At 49.4% G+C, this 19,565-nt stretch overlaps 1 protein-coding gene across 5 annotated transcripts in view; it reads left to right on the plus strand.

Annotated features, from left to right (window-relative positions):
* Positions 1–1,425: 1,425 nt before the first annotated feature.
* The window catches only part of CRACR2B (calcium release activated channel regulator 2B), a 49,912-nt gene continuing 31,772 nt past the window's right edge, over positions 1,426–19,565 (plus strand). For 4 of the 5 annotated variants that reach the window (XR_011729356.1, XM_071761581.1, XM_071761582.1 and 1 more), the window contains exons 1-2: positions 1,451–1,529; positions 18,972–19,239. Coding sequence is in view for 4 of the 5 variants with exons in the window: in XM_071761581.1 (XP_071617682.1) it covers positions 19,015–19,239 (225 nt within the window). In the remaining variant the exon portion in view is untranslated. Of the gene's footprint in view, positions 1,530–18,971; positions 19,240–19,565 lie in introns of all 5 variants that reach the window. The other variant, XM_071761584.1, reaches the window with a different exon arrangement.

A 19,565-nucleotide genomic window follows, 5' to 3' on the forward strand; every position in this document is an offset into this window, starting at 1 on the left:
TTGCCTTGCTGTTTAAAGATTTATTAAATAGCTTTTTTTTTGAATGCACTGGATGATGTGGGTTTGTTTTGCTGGACCCTGTCCAGCTCATCCTGTTCAAAATGCTCTCAGGTTAAACATCCCTGGGATGAATGTGGCATTGATCTAGGCTTGAAAAATGATGCAATTTGGCCCAGTTCTGACTTCCTTAAGGCAAAATACCCCACATTATATTAGTGTCTGTTTCCCTGGAACTTCTGGGCAGGCCCTGGTTTCCAGGAGGTATTAAGCAGCATCTGCTGGGAACTGCAGGTGCCTGTGAAAGGATTAGTGAAAAAATTACTCACAAATCTGAAACTTTTCCAATCCAGGAGTGTATCCTGGGGAAACTGAACCTTTCCTCTTCTGTCTCCATTTTCCAGTCGGTGCAGAAGCTGCCTCTGGGTGTTGTGTACCTTGTGATGTCCCAGGACACCTGGCAGCCCTGGGACCTTCCCTGGAGCCACTGGTACTGCCAGCTGGGATCCCAGGGACAGGGAAACAACCCCTGGGACAGGGAAAATAAATCCCAGGGACAGGGAAAACAGCCCCCAGGGACAGGGAAAACAACCCCAGGGACAGGGAAAACAACCCCAGGGACAGGGAAAACAACCCCAGGGACAGGGAAAACAACCCCCGGGACAGGGAAAACAACCCCAGGGACAGGGAAAACAACCCCAGGGACAGGGAAAACAGCCCCCGGGACAGGGAAAACAACCCCAGGGACAGGGAAAACAACCCCAGGGACAGGGAAAACCACCCCTGGAGCAGGGAAAACAACCCCAGGGACAGGGAAAACAACCCCAGGGACAGGGAAACAACCCCAGGGACAGGGAAAACAACCCCAGGGACAGGGAAAACCACCCCTGGAGCAGGGAAAACAACCCCCAGGAAAAGGAAAACAACCCCTGGGACATGGAAAACAACCCCAGGGACAGGGAAACAACCCCAGGGACAGGGAAAACAACCCCCAGGGCTGGGGGGGTCCTACACACTGCGGGTGTAGGGAAAGTGCTGCAGGGTTTGGGTCCATTCTTTGCACAGCCTCGGACACCAGTGAGGTTCGGGAGACTTCGTTCTGTGCGGGGCCGGTACCGGTGCTGCCAGGAGCTGCAGCTGATGAAGATTTTTCACCTGCAAAGTCAGAACCCCCCGAGCTGCTGCCGATAATTGCTGAAGTTTAGCTTCCTTCCCCAACCCGGCCCAGGTACCGGGCGGTACCTGCGGCTGCGAGCGGGACCGGGCGGGCAAAACCCACCCGCGGGTTCCGCATCTTCTGGGGCCGGGGTTCGGGGTTCGGGGGCTGCTGCTGATCCGAGGGCCGGGAGGAAGGGAAGGGGATGAAGGGGAAGACCTGTCCCCGGAGCCCCGGGCCATCCCCGGGCCGTTCCCGGCCCGCCCGCACCCCGCTCATTTCCGGGTCGGTTCCGCCTCCAGCGCTCCCGGCGGCTCCGCTGGGACGGCCCGGGCACTGCCGGTACCGGTGCCTCGTCTCCCCTTGGGCGGATCGGGTAAGCGGAGGGAGGGGGCTTGCGGGCCGGGTCCCCCCGAGGTTTTGTGGGGCAGATCCCGAGGCGGGGACCCGTCCCGAGAGGTGTCGGGGAGCGGCTGCCCCGGGGAAGGGCTCTGGGGGCTCCTGGGGGGCTTCCTCCCCCCGCCTGCCCCGCAGCTGTGGGGAGAGGGGGGCAGCGGGGGCCCGGGGGGTCTCTGGTCGCTGCGGGGGTGCCGAGGGACGCAGCTGCCTTGTTGGGAGCTGCCGGGGGTCCCTGGCTGGGAGAGGATTCATGGATGGATGGATGGGTGAGTGAGTGGGTGGGTGGGTGGGTGGGGAGGGTCCACGTTCGGCCCCGAGGTGTGGCCGTGGGGCTGGGAGAGCTGCCCCGGGGGGCTGGGGGACTCTGTGCCGTCTGCCTTTTCCCCTTGTAATGCTCTGAAGTCTCCTTTGAGATACGGTCCTGGGGCTCTGGTCTTACGTGCAGGACCTGGAGAACTTTTATTTTCACTCTCTCCACACACACACCACCACCCCCCCGGTATTTTCCGTCCCGGGAATGTCCTTCTTGCCGGGATCCAGGTACAGGTGACACAGTGAAGGTGCCACGGGGCCCGATGGCAGCTGCACTGCTGCTGCTTCTCCTTTGGAAGGAAAAACCCCAGAGCTCTCCCTCTCCTAGGACTGCAGCCTCTTTCTCTTTAACATCCTATGTGCATGGGATGCACTTCAGTGAACTTGTGTTTTGACCTCAGGTCCTTCCTGCAGGGACTTCCTGAAAGCAGCCGAGGGGAAAAGAGGCCACTGCTCCCCAGGCTCAGGAGCAGGCAGGCAGCCTCTGCTCAGGAATGTCCCCAGGAGGCAGGATAATCCAGACACATCTTGCTGGTTCAGATGTGACCTATGGAGTTCTTGCTTATCCTGATGAAGATGATGGCTCTTGTGCAGCAAGGGGCTCTCTGAGAGCTGGCAACTTCTGTAGCCTTACCTTACCCAGCTCCAGGGGCAATATCATGTTTTTTTCACGTTCTAGAGCTGCATTTATTTCTGAGGATCAAAGAAGCAGATATATATATAGATTTCGCATGTATATAGGTCCTTTTAAGATCAGACATAATCAGTCCAGTCTCTCCTTCCACCTCCCAAGTCAGGTGATCCAGAGAAGGTTCTAAGAAACTGCAATGGGCTGGAGTAGAGAAATCCTCCCTTTGCCAGAGCATCCTCTTGCACAGAGACTCATGTGAGGCTGGAGTCATAAAATTCCAGGATCCTTCTTAAAATGGTTTAACATCTCTCCAAAGTTTCCTTGCTGGGCAAACAATGTTCTTGTTCTTCAGAGCATCACTCTTCTCCCAGTCTTTATGCTGTGACAAACTAAACTTGTCTGATTGGAAAGTCTGCTTTTCTGTTTTGTCCCCACTGAACAGGAAGGTTTTTCACACCCCCCCAACATGTCTGATGCATTTAATGAACCCAGACCCCCACCATCTCCTGATCTGAAGATTGGATGGCAAAGGAGGACTCCACGTGCAGCACACAGACAGTGCCAGGGGGTGACTTGCCAGGCAGCCTCAAAAGTAAACTAATGGGATGAGGATAATTGGCTGCAACATAGATGATGTTCCAGCTCCATGCACAGTGTTCTTCATGGTCAGAGAACTCTGGGGACGTTGATCCTGATGTGCAATAAACCAGGTTTAGTTCCCACAATATCCAGCCCACATGTTACTGTCCAGATTTCTTTGATTTTATAAGGCTGCTCTGGGGACTGAATCCTCCCACTGCTCCTTCCCTGTTGCAGGAGCTCCTCTAACATTTAAAGGCAAGAAATTTCAGCTGTAGGAAATGTGCCACCTTCTAATGAGGAGAGCAGCATCTTCTCTGCTCCTGCCAGAGCTCTTTGCTTGCTGTCCATCTAAAGCCTCCCTGGGGAATACTTGGGTTTGATGTGAAATCTGAATCTTGAATTACCCATTTTGTTGTCTCATCAAAAGAGAAGAATTGCAACAATTATTAGCAAGGCTTTCTGCCTCTGTGTATCCTCTGAGACATGGCTGGCCCAGCCTGAAAGGGAGATGCTGTTGGAGTTCTAAGTACCACCCAGTATTTTTCTAACTGGTTTTTCCCCCATCCTGCATCCTAAAGCTTCGATTTCTTGGTGAGCACCAGGAAGGATTTGCCTGTGCATGGACCTAAATGCACATTTTGCTAAGCAAACCTGACCCCTGTGGCTGTGCAGGGAGCACTGAGCTGGGTTCCCTGAGCATTCCCTGAGTGTTGCTGCAAGCACAATATATTCAAAATGTGTTCCAAAGTTTTGCCAGCCTTAAGCTTCTAATAACCATCAGCCAGACATTAAAAAAAAAAAATACCCAAACAAAAATATGCCATGGTATGACATGAGTGTTGTTTCTTTTTAAAAATTCTGTCCATAATGTGCTTTCTCCTGCTGATTTCTGATTGTTTTGGAGATCTCTGTGTCTCTCTCAGCTCTCAGGAATGTCTGAATCTCAGTATTTTGCTTGACTCCAGACCTAGGAGGAGTAACAAATACTGTGAGCTTTGGGAGAGAACAAAGCTAAAGCCCAGGTTAGTGGCTTTGTGGGTTGTGTGTGGGTCCTGCAAATGGAGCCTGGGCCCTGCTGAGCTCTGCTGCACCTTGCTTGGGTTGCAGTAACAGGAGTGGGGAGCTCTGTGGGCTTTTTAACCAAGTGTTTTTCTCTTAGCCATGTGTCCCAGGGCACTAAAGCACAACTTTTGCTCTTGGGAACTGTGACTTTAATTGTTAAACCAGCACAGGGTTAGAGGGCACGTTGCCCTGGAAGAGTAGAGTGCTCTCCTCTGGTTGGAAAACTGGAGGAAAATCTGTCAGGTAAGGAGATGGAGAGCAAAGAGGTTTTAACATCCCTGCTTTCCATCTGGTGATGTGTGTTGCAGTTAATTTAGGAGAGATGTCATCTTCAGGAGGAGCTGCTACCCCTCCTTTTGTAGTTTCAGCTTCTGGACAAGACTCCATCTCAGTTTTCTGCCCCAGTTCATGGCCCCTTCTGAATGGGATGGGCTGCTGAAGGATGTTTGAGGATCACCTACACCTGAAAGCCTGGCAGGAAGGGTTTGGGTTGTTGTAAGAATGGCAGGAGACCTCTCAAAATGTAAGTGGGAGCCCTGAACCTCCTGACATCTCCTGTGATTGATGGTTCTGTGGTGTCTGGGTAAGGGGCTGCCCCAGCTTGTGGTGCTGGGAAGATCCTGGAAGATGCAAAAATGTCACTGATAAGAGCAGATTTCATGGGCTGAGGGGACCTGCACTTCTGAGGGGGTGAGCATGAGTAAGGGGAGTCCCTTAAAACCCCTTCTGCAGAGTTTTGAAAGAATTAGGCTTCAGCATGGGTGCTGAGTGAAAGATAAAGCAGTGCCCTTCAAAAAGGCTTCAGAAAGGCTTCAAAGTGAAGGCTTCAAAAAATGCCTAAGTTGTTGTAGCTGTGCAATCAAGGTGTTGGTATCTAAAGCTGTTTATGGCTTCCTATCTCAAGATAGGAGGCAGGATCTGTCCCAAAGAGGAACGAGCAGGATATCTTTAGGAGGAGCAGGACTGGCAGCAGCTGCGTGGTGTTAAAAATGAAATCATGGAATGTCTAAAAATGCCATTTATCCTGTGGAAAACAAACCTTCTGGGAAAAATCCAGATATGTGTGGGCATAGCTAGGTGATTCCAGGCTCTAGGAAAAGAGGGTTGGAAGCTGACTGCAGGTGAGCTGGAAGCAGCAGGAGCTTGGGAGAGGTGTGGGGAGGCACAGCCAGGGAAACCTGATGGCCCTCCCTGTCCCAGCAGCTGGGACATCTCCATCTCATGCCCCAAAACATCTCTGATTAAGAGCAATGCTTTTATCTGCCTCAGTTTGCCCTCTGTAAAATGAAAGGATTAAATCAAGTTGATCTCCAGCTGGCAGGTCAGGCTGTAGGTGAGCTGCAGGCTGGGTGTGGAGGTTTCTCTCTGGACAAGTGGTCTTATTTCCTGTGAAATAAATCTCTCAGGTTTATCTAATATTGCTGTGCCTGGGGCAGGTTTGTTGCAGGTGAGGTGGAGGTGGGATGAGATGTTCTTGCTTTCCCCATAGGTGGTGGAGCAGATGCTGAGTTGTTCTTGGGGTGGGACAGGGCAGAACCATCCTGCTCTGATCCTCAAGCTCCTGCCCAACTCCCCCCCTCTGAGCTTTGCCCAAGAAGGAAGCTGAGAGCCACGTTGCTTGGATAAGATAAGGTGGGAGCAAATCACCTTGGCAGGTGTGTCCAGAGGCAGCTCCAAGGGCCAGCAGGCACTGCAGGAAAGCTGTGGAGCTTTTTCAAAATGTCAAGACTTGATGCAGGAGCTCCAAAGGGGGAGGTTGGTGCCCCCCTAAAGGACAGCACAGGGCTTGAGGGGGGAGTTTGGGGGAACAGCCAGGCAGGAACCCAGAAAATCTGCTGTGTGGACATGTGTCTGGGTGCTGGTGGTCTGGGGGTGATGTTCCCCCAGGAGCAGCTCCATCTGTGAGCAGGGCTGGGTGGGTGTCCTGGGGTGCAGCCTCTCCCTTCACCTCCCAGGGGTTCCAAATCCAGAGGTGCCCATTGTCCTGAATTCATAGAATCATGGAATGGGCTGGGTTGGAAGGGACCTCAGAGCTCATCAAGTCCAACCCTTGCTCCACTCCCCCCGTGGTTCCCAGCCCATGGCACTGAGTGCCACATCCAGGCTCTTTTGAAATATCTCCAGGGATGGAGAATCCACCCCTTCCCTGGGCAGCCCATTCCAATGCCTGAGCACCCTCTCCAGAAAGAAATTCTTTCTAATGTCCAACCTAAACCTCCCCTGGCACAACTTGAGACCTCTTGTGCCCTCTTGTCTTGCTGAGAGTTGCCTGGGAAAATTGCCCTCCTGTCTGAGATCTCTAATAATTTAGATTTACTGGAGGGAAAGAAATGCCATATGTGGATTCCCCCCTTGAAAAAAGGGCATGCTGCTTCCACTGGGTGCTTTGGTGTCTGGGTGCTGCCTGTCCCCCTCCTCCTCACCCTCCTTGCCTCTCCAAGGAGTTTGCAAGATCTCTGAGCTCTACCTTTCCTCCCTCCCAGACACATACCCAGGAGAGCAACCCTCTGCCCAAACACAGAGGCACAAACTCCTTTGATTTAAGGTGTTTCTCGTGGCACAAGAAGAGTTTCTTGCTCCCCATGCAAATCTGGCTGCTCAGCTGAAGCTGCTGAATGCAAATGGGCCAGAGAGCAGTGGGGGCTTTATGTAAAACAGGGATGGGAAGAGCTCAGGAGAGCAGAGCAGCAGAGATTTGTGCTGGGGAGAGATCAGCACTGCTATAGCTGCTTCCCAGCCTCTTCCTGCACTTGGGACACTAGGCAAGGGGATTATTTCAGGTATCAAGGAAATAGGTGCTTGTGGAAGTGGAATAACTAAGGAATTACTAAGGATGGGTATGTGGGGCTTGCTGGGTTATTCTCTCCCTTTTTTTCCTTTCCCCCTCCGTGCTGCATCCACGTGCAGGGGCAGAGCTGGCTGGGATTTGGTGACTCAACTTTATTCAATATTTGGGTCCCTTTGCTCTGCTCAGGTTGGGCAAACAACATTCAGCCTCTGAGCATGGCTGAGAGCTCCTGCTGTTGCCCTGCATGTGGGGAGCTGTAATGATTAAGCATTGGCTTAATCCAACTTGATCTGAAAATCCCCTTCTCTGAACAATAAATGCTGTGTGGGGGGTGGTATTCAAGTGTCCTGACTAAATCCAAACCATTTTTGGCATGGGTGGATGAAGGCTTTTTCTTTTCAACATGTGCCTCTGAACACACAGGATGTGCAGGGGGGTGAATTAGCATTACTATGGGAACTGTAACATTTTGGATTTCCATACCTTTATCCACATCCTGCTAAGAATTCATTAATGGGGCTCCAAAATGCTGTTTTTTTGGTTTGTTTTTTTTTTTTTTCTGTGTTTGATAAGCTCTTTTGTTCTGGTCAGTACTAAGAGGAGCTTTATAAAGGGACCCCAGGAGGAGAACAGGGACAGGGCTGGCTGTGGGGTACAGAGGAGCAGTTTGCTCCCTTTTCTCTGCTGTTCCAGCAGCATCCCAGGCAAGACCATGGCTCAGGGTTAAGCATCACCTCTGCAGCAGCAGCAGTAAATAAGATGGTGAGTAAAACCTTCTGCTGCAGAGAATAAACCCACTTGCTGTGGGTTTATTTGGGTTTGTTTGCCTCAGCTACACATCTGGAGCCTGCCCTAAGGGATGTGAGGCAAAGCTGAGTCTGAGGAGGGAGTGAGGAGGAGGAGGAGTGGAGCAGGGATCATTCTGCTGCAGCACAAAGCCCTGCCCAGCAGCTTGGAGGAGCTCATTAAACCTGGATTAAAGCCAAGTGTGACAGTTTTGGTATTCTTCATGTCCACTTTTTAGCCCTGGTTTGAAATAACCATTTTTTTGGGGATGGCCAAGTCTTTGCTTTTGCTTTCTGCAGCTGCCAGGATGGGGCCATTTGAGCTCCTCTGTTTGCAGGTAGATGAGGGGTGTCCCGGGGGAAGAATGGGGTTTTTCTTCCCTGGTGGAAGAGTGGGGTTTGGTCCCTGCAGAGGCTGAGCTTGCTGGCTGCTCCCTTGCATGGCAAAGCTTGTTTGCTGGGCAAATATTTTCCTTGAGGGCTGATGAAAGGGACAAAACTCTGCCAGGTGATGAAGAACCAGCCTGCCAGGGTCTCAACGTGTTCTTGGGGTTTTTTTTGGTCAGCTTTCAACAAGTCCTCATGCCTAAGTAGTGAGAGCTGACCCAGCTGAGGGCAGCTTGGTGCTGCCTGGCAGCCCTGGCACCGCCAAATTCCCAGCAGCATCTCCAGTGTTCTCCTGCCATGGGTTTGGGTGGTTTTCCTTCCTTTCAGTGGTGCTGTGGGACAGAGGGGTGAAAATTCCAGTGGCAAACTGGAGGGTGGCATCCCCAGCTGCTTTAGTAAGAAAGTCCTGGAGTGTACACACCCCCCTGGAGTGGTTTTTGGAAGGATGCTCCTTAGGGTGTCACCTTGTGCTTTACCTTTCCCTTTTCCTAAGTTCTCTGCACTTCTCCTTGTGGAAAAGGATTCCAGCTCTGTAAAAATGGGATTAAACTTGAGGCAGGATTCACAGGGGTAGTTTCCAGCCCTGCCCTTGCTCCAAGTGGATGTGAGGTGGGCAGCAAGCTACCTCCAAGCACAGTGAGGACTTTTCCAGGGAAAGTATGGGATGAGGGATGATGCCATGCTGATGTAAGGCTGGGTTACAAGGAAGAAACAAGTGGTTTCTTACCACTTCTTCCCCTCTTGCCTAAGGCAGCTCAGAAAAAGAGCCCTTTGGGTGAGGCAGGATTACAAGGGATTTATTTTGGGAACTTCATTGTGCTGCTTTCTGAACTGCTGGGTTGTAGCCTCTGTTGGGAAGAGGAGGAGATGCCTGGGATGAGATGCTGTGTAAACCACAGCTCTCAGCTTGGCCCTGCTCTGGTTCTCCATTTCCAGGGAAAGTTTTCATTCCCTGCTGCTTTCTGGTGTGGAATAAAGCCCAGGGAAGGGGAGGGATGCTGTCCCAGCACTGAGGCTTATGGGGACACCTCCAGAGAGGGGAAAATGGGGTTGTGTAATGGGATTGGGGGGGAGGGGGGAAAAAAGTCTCTTCTGGGCAAGGAATTATCCGAGTAGGAGGAAGTCTGGAGGATTCTGTGAGTTGCTGTGGCTCAGCAGTTGATCCCTAGGAACTTTCTGTTCCAGCTTCCTGCTTTTGCTTTAAAGAAGCAGAGCAGGAACATGAGGGCAGTGGCATTGTACATCACTGCAGAGAACCATTGCTATTCCCCTCTTGGAAGAGGGATAATGTATTAATTTTTTTTTTTCCAAGAGCTTGAGATGCTTAATTAACAGGTGGTTAATAGTTAAATTTGGGTTACCCAATGTTTTTGCAAATGTTGAACTGAGGAAACTTCCTTTCAGTTCTGGTGGGGTTCTGTGGGTTGTTTAACTTATCCCAGTAACTCATTTCTTTGGGAAACCTGATGCAGAGTAATAGCTGCAATGGGAACATTTTCAAAAGTTAAGGGGGGAAATTACATGCTTAGGATTGGTGGGATTGTGCTGCTGTGTTATGAAACGGATGTCTTGAGCTGGTTAGATTAAAAACTAAGGAATTTCTGCTTCACCTTGTGAAGACTTTGACATTTTTCTTTTGAAAAAACATTTGTCAAGAAATTTCCCACTGTCTCTCATCACCCCCCCTCCATTTGCTGTAATTCTCCATCACTTTTGCTGCACTGGCTTCCTGACTCAGTGACTCTTTTTTTTTTTTCAGAGAGGGGCATATTTCACCCTCCTTTGCCAGAACAGTCATAAAGCTGAATAAAAGCACCTCTCAAACAGCATCTGCTTCCAAATCCCACTCCTCACCTTGGCTGTTCCTTGCTCTGAGCTGTGCAGGCAGCATCTCTCCTCTGGCTTTATTCTGCTTTCTGGAGGTGCAGCTCAGGCTTGTGGCTGCTCAAACACTCTTTGGTTTTCTGTCTTGGAGCCATATGAGGTTTTTAGTAGTTGGTTGTGGCTGTTCCCTCTGAATGAGAAAGGGAGAGGATGATATTTTTTGCTATTTCATATGAAATCCTGGAATTCTTGGACATTCACACCAATCCCTTGGTCTCCTTTAGGGGTGGGGGGAGTGTGTTGACTCCCAGCATCCAAGACTCTTCACCTGTGGTCCCCTCAATGTTCTGACAGCCAAGAAGTGTCTGAGCTCAGCCTTCATCCTTTTCCAGGGCACAGAATAAGCTGGCTTTTCAGGAAGGATGCTCTGCATGCACCTCCTGAGCTCACAGAAGTCTGTCCCCTGAATGCCCAGGTTAGGGGGGATGGCTGAGAGGGAGCAAGGTGTCACCCAGCTGTGACTCTGCCAGCTCTGTGAGGCAGGGACTGGGTTAACTGGGCTTCACCCAGCTGCCTGGGCTTTGTTTGGTGTTACAATAGCATTTGCAGAAGGTCAAACTTTCCCTGGCTCTCCATGCATTGCTCCAAACCCAATACATCACCAGCCACTGAGAGGCTTCTCTGGGGACTTGGGGTGTCCAGAAATCCTCTCTGTCCTCATTCCTCCTTCTTCATCTTGGCAAAAAAAGAATTTCTTTCTGGAGAGGGTGCTCAGCCATTGGAATGGGCTGCCCAGGGAAGGGGTGGATTCTCCATCCCTGGAGATATTTCAAAAGAGCCTGGATGTGGCACTCAGTGCCATGGGCTGGGAACCACGGGGGGAGTGGATCAAGGGTTGGACTTGGTGATCTCTGAGGTCCCTTCCAACCCAGGTGATTCTGTGATCCTATGAAAACATTTTTGCCCTTTAAGTGCCTCTTGCAGACTCAGAGTAGCAAAGTAAAGCAGAGGGGGGGGGAGATCCCTGTGTTGGGTTCTCAAGAGGCTGGAGGTGAATTTTCTGGGATGAGGAAAAGGTGGTTGAACTTCATGCCCCCCCCCCTGCAGTTGTAGCCTCTGGATAAGAAGGTGTCCAGTACTGCCTGGAATTTCCTGGCTCAGCTGGACAAGAAATCCCTCAGATCACACACATTCAGTCTGGAATTTGAGTGGGTTCTTGACCAAAAGGAAGTTTCACCTCTGGAAGGGGTTTGGGTGCTCTGGTTTGAGGCTTTACCTGTGCCAGGTGTGTGGTGGCAGAGCTGAGGACAACAAAAGGCTCCGAGTTGTTGTTGGAAGGAGATTGATTCCAAGATCCAGGATCCTGGTCACCAAAGGGAAAGCTCTTGCCCCACTGCTGGGAACTCCCACCTCAGGTACAGGAGGTGAGGTGGGAATTGTGATGGAGAAGTGACAGGACACCTTTGGAAGGCAAACTGGAGGCAGCAGTGAGTCCCTTCCTCATTTAGCATCCCAAGGCTGGGTGGCAGAGGGATCACCCTCCAAAGAGGGAAGCACTTGGCTTCCTCCCTTCCAGCAGAGCAAAAGGATGCTTAGAGAGAAGGCTGACTGAAACAGGGACTGCTGGATAAATGTGCCTTGGTAAGAGCAGCTGAGGAGGGTTCCTGCTGAGGTCCATGGTGGCCATAGGTTCAGTTTCCTGTTAGAAATTTATTTTTCTGGTGTTACCCAGGCAGCCAGAGTCAGGAGACTCAAAGGGAGGTCTGGCTGGGGCTCAGCACCCAAGCTGCAGGTTTGCTGGCAGGGAGAGCTGTGGGATGAAGCTGCCCCTTGGCTGGTGGATTGCCAGGTCCAGTTCTTAGCACTGGCCTTGGAGAGAATGCAGGAAATGCTCTGGGCCTCCTGGCATCCAGCTCCATGCACTGAGGGTGGGTCCTGGTGCTGCTGCCTCTGGGGATGCTGAGGAGCAGCCAGGCAGCAGATCCCTTGGTCTTACAGCTCAAAAGTGTAGCAGTGTTTTCCCCAGGCCATTCTTTTGGCTGATTCTGGCTCAGAAAATGTTCAGCAAAGTGGATATTTTGTGTAGGAGTCCTTTGTGGATAAACTCTGGGAAGAAAAATCCAGGCAGTTGTGTAGGAGCACCTGTGACATCCTCACAGTCTGTCTCGGGGAGTCCCATATTTTAATGTTTTGCAGAGTTTTTCCTCATTTTGATGGGCCACTGCCACCACCCAGCTTTAACTGAGGCTTTGGGATTCTTCAAGATGACAGTGACTGGGGACAATTCTTTGTTGTCTCTCCCATTCAGGAATTGGTTACACTCACATTTCCACAACCCCAAAGTTTTTATATTTCAAGTTGTGTGGACTCATCAGAACCTCTCCATTAGAACTCAGCAAATGGCTGTTTCTGGATAGTGTAATTTTGCCCTTGAAGTACTTCAAGGCCACTGCCAGCTCTGCACCAGCACATCACTTAAGGAATGCCTCTTTTAAGGGTGAATTCTCCAGGGAGAACACCAAGTCTGGTTGCATTCCTCAGGGCAGAGGAAAAGTTTTGGGTCCTGGTGGCTCTGCTGCTCCCAGGCTGGGTGTCAGGGTTTAACACTGTCCTGGCAATTAAACCCAATAACAGCTGCTCTCTCTCTATTAATCTCTCTCTCCTCCCTGGTAAAGAAAGGAGAGAGAATAAGGGAGAGAGACTGATGGGCTGGAAACTGAACTACACAGCTTTAATGAAACAGGAATGAGAAATAGGAAAAATTACTAAATCTATCCAAATCTACAGGAAAATTGATGCCAGGTTCCTCCCCCTCTCCCCCAATAACTCTCCCATCCCCACTGAGGCTGCAGGGCAGCCCTGGGACAGTCCAGGCTGGAATCCTGGGGTCAGCAGCAGTTGGGAGCTGGAGGCAGGAACACAGAGATTCAGGCTGGGATGGATCAGGAGCAGAGGCAGAGGAAGGGATGGAATCCTCCCAGGATGCTGAAGCAACCAGGGAAGGGGTGAAGAAAGGGAAGCAGGAAAGGCAGGAAGGGCAGGAAGCTGGAAGCTGGCTTGACCCTGGTGATGCCTGCAATTTCTCCTGAGGATGAGGTGTATGGGATGGAATCCTCTGTTTGGTCAGTTCTGGCATCTCTCTTGTCCCTTCCTCCCCAAAGGAGGCTGCAGGTGGGACCTCTTTATTCCTCCTGGAGGGTAAAATGTTCCTCAGAGCTGAGCAGTGTCCTTGGCTCTGCACACCAGGCTCTGGCTGGAACTATAACCATGGAGTGGGATCAGTCCTAGAAGCAGACACTGTCTGAGAAACTTGCTGTGAATTTCAGCAGTGCAGCTGCTTACAAGAGACTGAGCTGAGAGCAAAAGGACAAGACAGAAAATCCCCTTTATCCTGAACCAAACCAGGACACTGGGCAAGCAGCATTTCTCCTGATGTGTCCCAGGGGGTGCTCACCATGTCTCAGATGTTCCTGGATGACATTTTAGCTGCTCAATAACTGTGATGAGCAGGAGCTGACCTCTGGTTCTTGTCTCTGCTCCAACCTCTCCAAAAGTGGCTGAGAGGGCTGCTAAGGCAGGAGGGGACTGCCAGCCATGCTCAGTTAAACACAGTGAGAAGCTGCCCCTGGTTTATGTCCTTTTCTGTAAAAACTACTTAAAGAGCTTTTAATGCCAGCTTAAATCTGGAGCTTGTCCTTCTCATGGGTTGTTCCTGCCTGCCACCCCATCCCTTGGGGAGGAGGAGCAGAAGGCAGCAGGGATCTCCTTTGCCTGGGTTCCCTGTTCTCAGTGTTCACTTTGGTTTAAAAATGACCCAGATGGCAAATGCCAAATTCTCTGCCTTCTCCCCTTTTCCCACACCTGGGCTGGCAAAGAAAATTTTCCTCCTGCCTCCCTGTCCTTCCAGCAGAGCACAAAACCTGCTTGGCATCACCCACCTGCAGCCTCACCTAACATCAGTAAAGCTCTCCTCTCTCTTCACAGCTGAATATCCTCTCTTTCTCAATTATTTTCTTGAGCTGGTTGTCCTCTGGCAGCCACTCTTTGTGGTGAGCAATGGCATCAGTGGGAAACTTGGTTCTGCTCAGAGCCTTTTTCTTCTTGGAGCAGTGAATGATATTTACTTAGTTACTCCTGGCTAACCATGTCCTTTGTGGATGTGCAGCCTGACCTCCAGCCTAGGGAAATATAATTAAAATAATATAATATAATATTATAATACATTATAATGTGTTCTTCTTGCAGCCAAAGGTTGCAACACTGCTGTTCCTTCTGTTCCATATCAGAGTAATCCTTATGTTAGGTTGCATTGTATGCAGTGTTCTGATCTGGATTTAAAAAAAAAAAAAAAAAAAAAAAAGTTTCAGGAAAGCTGTAAGCCTTTACAAAGTGAAGGAATTTGTAAGAATTAGTTGGTTTAAAATTAGCTATTTTTGATGTCTTATCAATGCAGGCGTGCTCTTTATTTCCTGAAAAATCTGCTTTGTGCTGGTGATGTTGACAAATCCAAGCTGATAAACTGCTTATGGAAAAGATGTTTGGATTTAGTTCTTAATTGCACTTTTGGCCCAAATAGCATGATATTTACTTAGTTACTTTTGGGCCCAAATAGCATTAGGGTTAAAACTGCTGCTTTCTGCTCCCCAAGCCAAACAACCTGGCAAAGCCCTAACCCCAGGTCTCAGGAGTGGTCCCAGTGCTTTGGACCCTGCCACTGGTGTGGGTTGTGATGGGAATCCCTGGGAATGGCACCTGGGGGGGGATCCAGGGGTCGTGGGATGCCTGGGGGAAAGAATTTTGTTTTGATGGGTGCTGCTGAAGACTCCTGGCTGATGGATCTTGGCTCAGGTTGCTGCTTTCTGGGGTTGTTGAACTGGGAGGCATCAGGGAGTGCAGGTTGGAGAAATCTGTTTGTTCCCCCCCTGAAATAAAAAGGAGAATTTTTCCCAAGCTCAGGTTGCTTGCAGGTAGGAGCACAGAGGCTGCATCAGTTTCTCCAGGTTTGTTGGGGTTTTTTTATGCAAAGATCAAGAAGTTGGTGATGATCCACCAGGTGGTAGTGAACCTCTGAAGAGCTTCAGTGGGGGAAATGGTGAATTGCAGCTGAGCACCTTTCTTTTTTTTTTTAAGGTTTTCTTCAGAAAACCTTCAGGTTTTCTTTTTTAAGGTTTTTTCCTGTAGTTCCTGGCATCAGCATCCCTGGTGGAGCCTTCCAGCTGTGTTGCAACATGGGGCAGCTCAGGGCTGATCTGCTCAGTAAACAACACAGAGGCTCCTGGATTTATTCCTGGATTTATTCCTGGATTTATTCCTGGCTTTATTCCTGGATCCATTCCTGGATTCATTCCTGTTTCCTTAAAGAGATACAAGCAAGTTCAGGCAGTTAAAAGAGTGAAGTGCAGCTCTAGGTATTACACCTGAGTCCAGGTTTTTGCCTGGATGGGTTTTCTTAGTTTTTTTTAAAGAAAAGAAACCTTGCAAAGCAATTGATGTTCTAATTTTTTCAGAGTATTTTTTTTTTCGTGCCATTTCCTTTGGGAACCCAACAACCATCCAAACCAGTTACAAACAGTAGAAACAGGTTTTCTAGGCAGACAAAAATTAATTTTGAATGAAGCACACTGAGAAATAACTTTTCTGCTCTCCTCCCCAGCCTTCTCAGGCACCATGGCTTAGCTTTTTAAACCAATTTCTACCAAGTGGGTGCCCATTTCCTTTGAGCAGCCTTTGGAAATTCAGCCTGTCTGGAAAGCAGCTTAACACAGGGCTCACTCCCTGCCCTCACCTGGATTTGTGTGGCTGTAATTTTGCCAGTTCATTTACAAAATGTGCTTTCTGCAGGCAAGTAGGATAATAATTGTAAATATGTGTATTTGATCACTGAGTACTGGAAAATCTGGGGTGTGTGGGTGTGACTGTGTCCCACAAGGACCATTTTTAAATAATTATTGGCTTTCAAAATATTGGGAGGGGAGAGAAAGGAGAACAGAGCAAGTGGCAAACGTTTGACACAGATTGGTGTGAGGACTTGTGAAGCTTTTGTAGCCCTTTTCTTTTAAAAACACCTGATACTCAGCTGCTTCTGGGTGATGATCCCATCCCAGGAGCCAGCTTTGTATCCTGGAATGCTCCTGCTGTGTGTCTGGAATTTGCTGGAGCTGCAGGGATCCCTTGCCCCCCAGGATTTTGTCTCTTTGTGTGATGTCCTCTCCTGCATAGGATCAAACCTCTGCCTGAGAGCATCATCCTGGGGAAGCCCCTGAGCCTGTTGTGCTTGGGTTTGATTCTTGCTTAAAGGTTAAGAGCTGATCCCTTGTCTTGCATTGGAGCAGGACTGCCAGGAATGCTGTGTGGTCGGTGTCTGTACAGTGATTGGGGTCATCTGAGCATCAGCTCTGCAAAATTTGTCAGTACTCCCCACTTCCCTTTCCTCATGGTCATCAGGATGTGGGGGGGGAAAAAAAAAAAAAAAAGAAAAAAGGAAAAAGAGAAAAAGAAAAAAGGGAAGAGAGAAAAAGGAAAAAGAAAAAAGGAAAAAGAAAAAAAAAGTGAAAAAAAAAAGAAAATAAAAGAAAAAAGAAAAAAAAATACCCCAAAGTTACCATATGACCTGACAGTCACAGGTAAGAGCTTGGCAGTTGATAGCATTTTAGCCATGACTTCTGTTCACCTCTTTACCACTGCTCACTGCCACAAAGAGGTTTCTGAGACAATAAATTGGAAACCAGGACCCTGTAAATACAACCTTCAGAGCAGTCTCTCCCCCTGCCCAGGAAAGCTCCTTGGTTCTGTTCTCTTGGTTGAAATTTGCAGTTTCTTTGAGTTCTGTGTCCAAGTTTTTCATTCTCCAGATTCAAGGCTTTGAAACTCTTTTGGTGCTGCAGTTTCCCATGAAATTATCAGTCTTGAGGAACAGAAACTTAAATAAAGTGCCAGGCATCAGAGCCAGCCTGGAGGGGCTGTGAGCAGGGGCTGGGAGTCCCCTGGGGACAGATGCTGAGCAGGGTCAGGATCAACACTCAGGTCCTGGGATTCCTCTGAAGAATGCCATGCCCGTGGGAATCTTTCCATTTTTGCTTTAATATTTATTTATTTTGACTCTACTGTTAGGTCTGTCCTCCAAACACAGCCTTGCCATCAGCAGCAAGCTGCTTGTCCAGCTCGTGGACAGACTCAGCTCTTAGTCCCCAGATTTTGCTGTGTTGTCTCCATAACACACACAAGCAAAAAAACCCAAAAAACACCCAAAAAACAAACAAAAAAAAAGAACCAACCAACCAAACAAAAAAAACCCCAACCCCCCCCCAAAAAAACCCAACCCAAAAAACAACCCCCCCCCAAAAAAAAACCCTTGGTAAAAAGATTTGTTTGAGAAAGTGCAGTTAGCAAAGATACCCCCTGCCTTCAAGCTATTCCTGATTTCTTCCTTCCTTTCCTCTGCACTATTCCCCTAGGGTGAGTTCCACTTCTGTGTCCAGGAATACCTTACCTAGAAATACACCACAGTACCCATTTTTAGGTAGTTTTCTGCAGGGTTTCAAATAAGTATCCTCTCAAGTAACACTAAATGGAGGTGCCCTGGAAAAAAACCACTGACTGGAAAGGGAGAGTGAAGTGTTCTGCTTGTTCTCTGAAGCAGAACCACCCCCTGGCTCCTGAACCAGCAGGAATAAATGCAGGTAAATAGCTCTGTGTGCTTCTCCTTTTGTGTCAGCTTCATGTGACATCTCTCCTGCTCTTTCTCCTCCCATTGTACCAAGAGTGCAAACAGAATTAATGGCTTTGTTATCATGGCACCTGTAAACGTGGTTTTTAATTTCTTGGGGATTAAAAGCAGAGCCACACCAAAGCCCTCTTTGTCCCAAAATCTGCTCTCAGCAGTGCAGAGCTCATCTACTGAAGGAATCTGAAGCAATCAGAGCAGCAAGGCTTAAAAAATGTGGTGGTGGTGCTGAAGGAAGAGAGAGGCACTGGAGAGTGGTCTCAGCATCAGGAAATCAGAAGGTGGGTTGGGTGGGGATGTTTGGAATGGATCTGGACAGTCACAGGGCTGCTCTAGAAGGGGTGCTCTCAGTCCCAGCCTTTTCCTCAGTTACTTGTAAGTAATGGGAATTATTTTCCTTGGCCTTCAAATGTCTCCATATCCATGTGGTTTCCTTCCTATAAAGGTGAAAGTTTCAGATTAAAATTCTGTTTGGCAGCTTAAACAGAGGCTGGGAGGCAAGAGGGGCAGGATTGCCCAGCTCACTCAGTTTTTCCCAGTATTGGAGTTGTCTGATTTTTTTTTTTTTTTTTTTTTTTTTTTTTTTTTTTTTTTTGTGCTGTAATAACATGAAAGGAGAGGGAGTTACAATCTGGGAAGCCTTTAGAAGAAAATGTCAAGCATGGAAAGCCAGCCAGGGGAGCTGGTTGGCAGAGGGCTGGAGGAGACATCCCTTCTTCATCCCTCTGTCACTTGCAGAAGTTTTCATCCTCTCTGCCTTCATCCTGCTCTGGGTTCTTGCAGTTATGGTGCAGGTTTCATATTCAAAGGTGGTGCAGAAAAGCAAGAGAAGGAAAAGCCAGGGGAGCCAAGACCAGGAAGAAGCATCCTGCTCAGGGCATCCAGGGGGCTGTGCAGGAGCTGGGAGCTGGGAACTGGGAGCTGGGAACTGGCCACACTTGCAGTTTGGAGCCTCTGTCTCAGCTGATGTGGGACTGTCCCTGTGCTCCTGCATGCTGAATATTCCATCCCTGTCCTCTGACCTGTGCTGCAACCACCCCGTGGCCCCTGGCTTTCAGCAGCTGAGAACTCTTCCAGCCCTGGAGCTGGAGAATTGTCCGACAGCATCGCAGCTCCAGGGTCTGGATCCCATCTCAGGCTGTGTGGTTGTGTCCCTGTTGTGTCCCTCTGACACAAACTTGTCACACTGCCTGGTTTGTGCCCCCAGCAGAAAGGAAGGGATGCTGAGTGCTGTCCTTTCAGGCTGAGAAGTTCCCTGACCAGATGTGTGGGGTGGAAGTGGAGGGTTGCATTTGACTGGAGTTTCTCTGTTTCCTACCCCACAGCTCTTCTGTTTGCCCCTGCCCTGGGGGAAAAAGCTTTGAGAGGATGGAGAAGCAGAGGGGAGCACTCGTGGGATGCATCCGCTGGGAAGGAGGAGAGGAAGGGGAGGAGGAAGAGGAGGAGGAGGAGGAGGTGGCTCCTGGTGCTTCCCCCTCCAGCCAAGGGAGCCAAGTGGAAGCTGTGCAGGTGGAGATGCTTGAGAAGGCAAGGGAGCTCTTCCAGCTGTGTGACAAGGATGAGAAAGGTTTTATCACCAAGGTGGACATGCAGGTGAGGGGAAAAACATCTTTCTCCTTTCCTGGGAAGAGATGGAAAGGGGTGCATGGCAGAAGAGGGGAGGATGGGGAATGGCTTTTGGCAAGGTTGTGTGTGCACATGGGTGCTGTCACAAAGATTCCTGGTAGCCAAACTCTGCCAGAGAAAAGAAAGAGAAATCACAAGATTTTCTCTAGAAGAGAAATCACAAAAGAGTCTTGGACCTCCAGGGAATCCCTGGAGAAAGTGGGACTGCAATTCCAAAAATTCTTAAGGAATGCATAAAATAAAAATAAATCACAACAATTCCTACAAACATCAATCATGCAGTGGATGGCAAA

The sequence above is a fragment of the Heliangelus exortis genome, chromosome 18 (assembly GCF_036169615.1).
Source record: "Heliangelus exortis chromosome 18, bHelExo1.hap1, whole genome shotgun sequence".
Lineage (NCBI taxonomy): Eukaryota > Metazoa > Chordata > Aves > Apodiformes > Trochilidae > Heliangelus > Heliangelus exortis.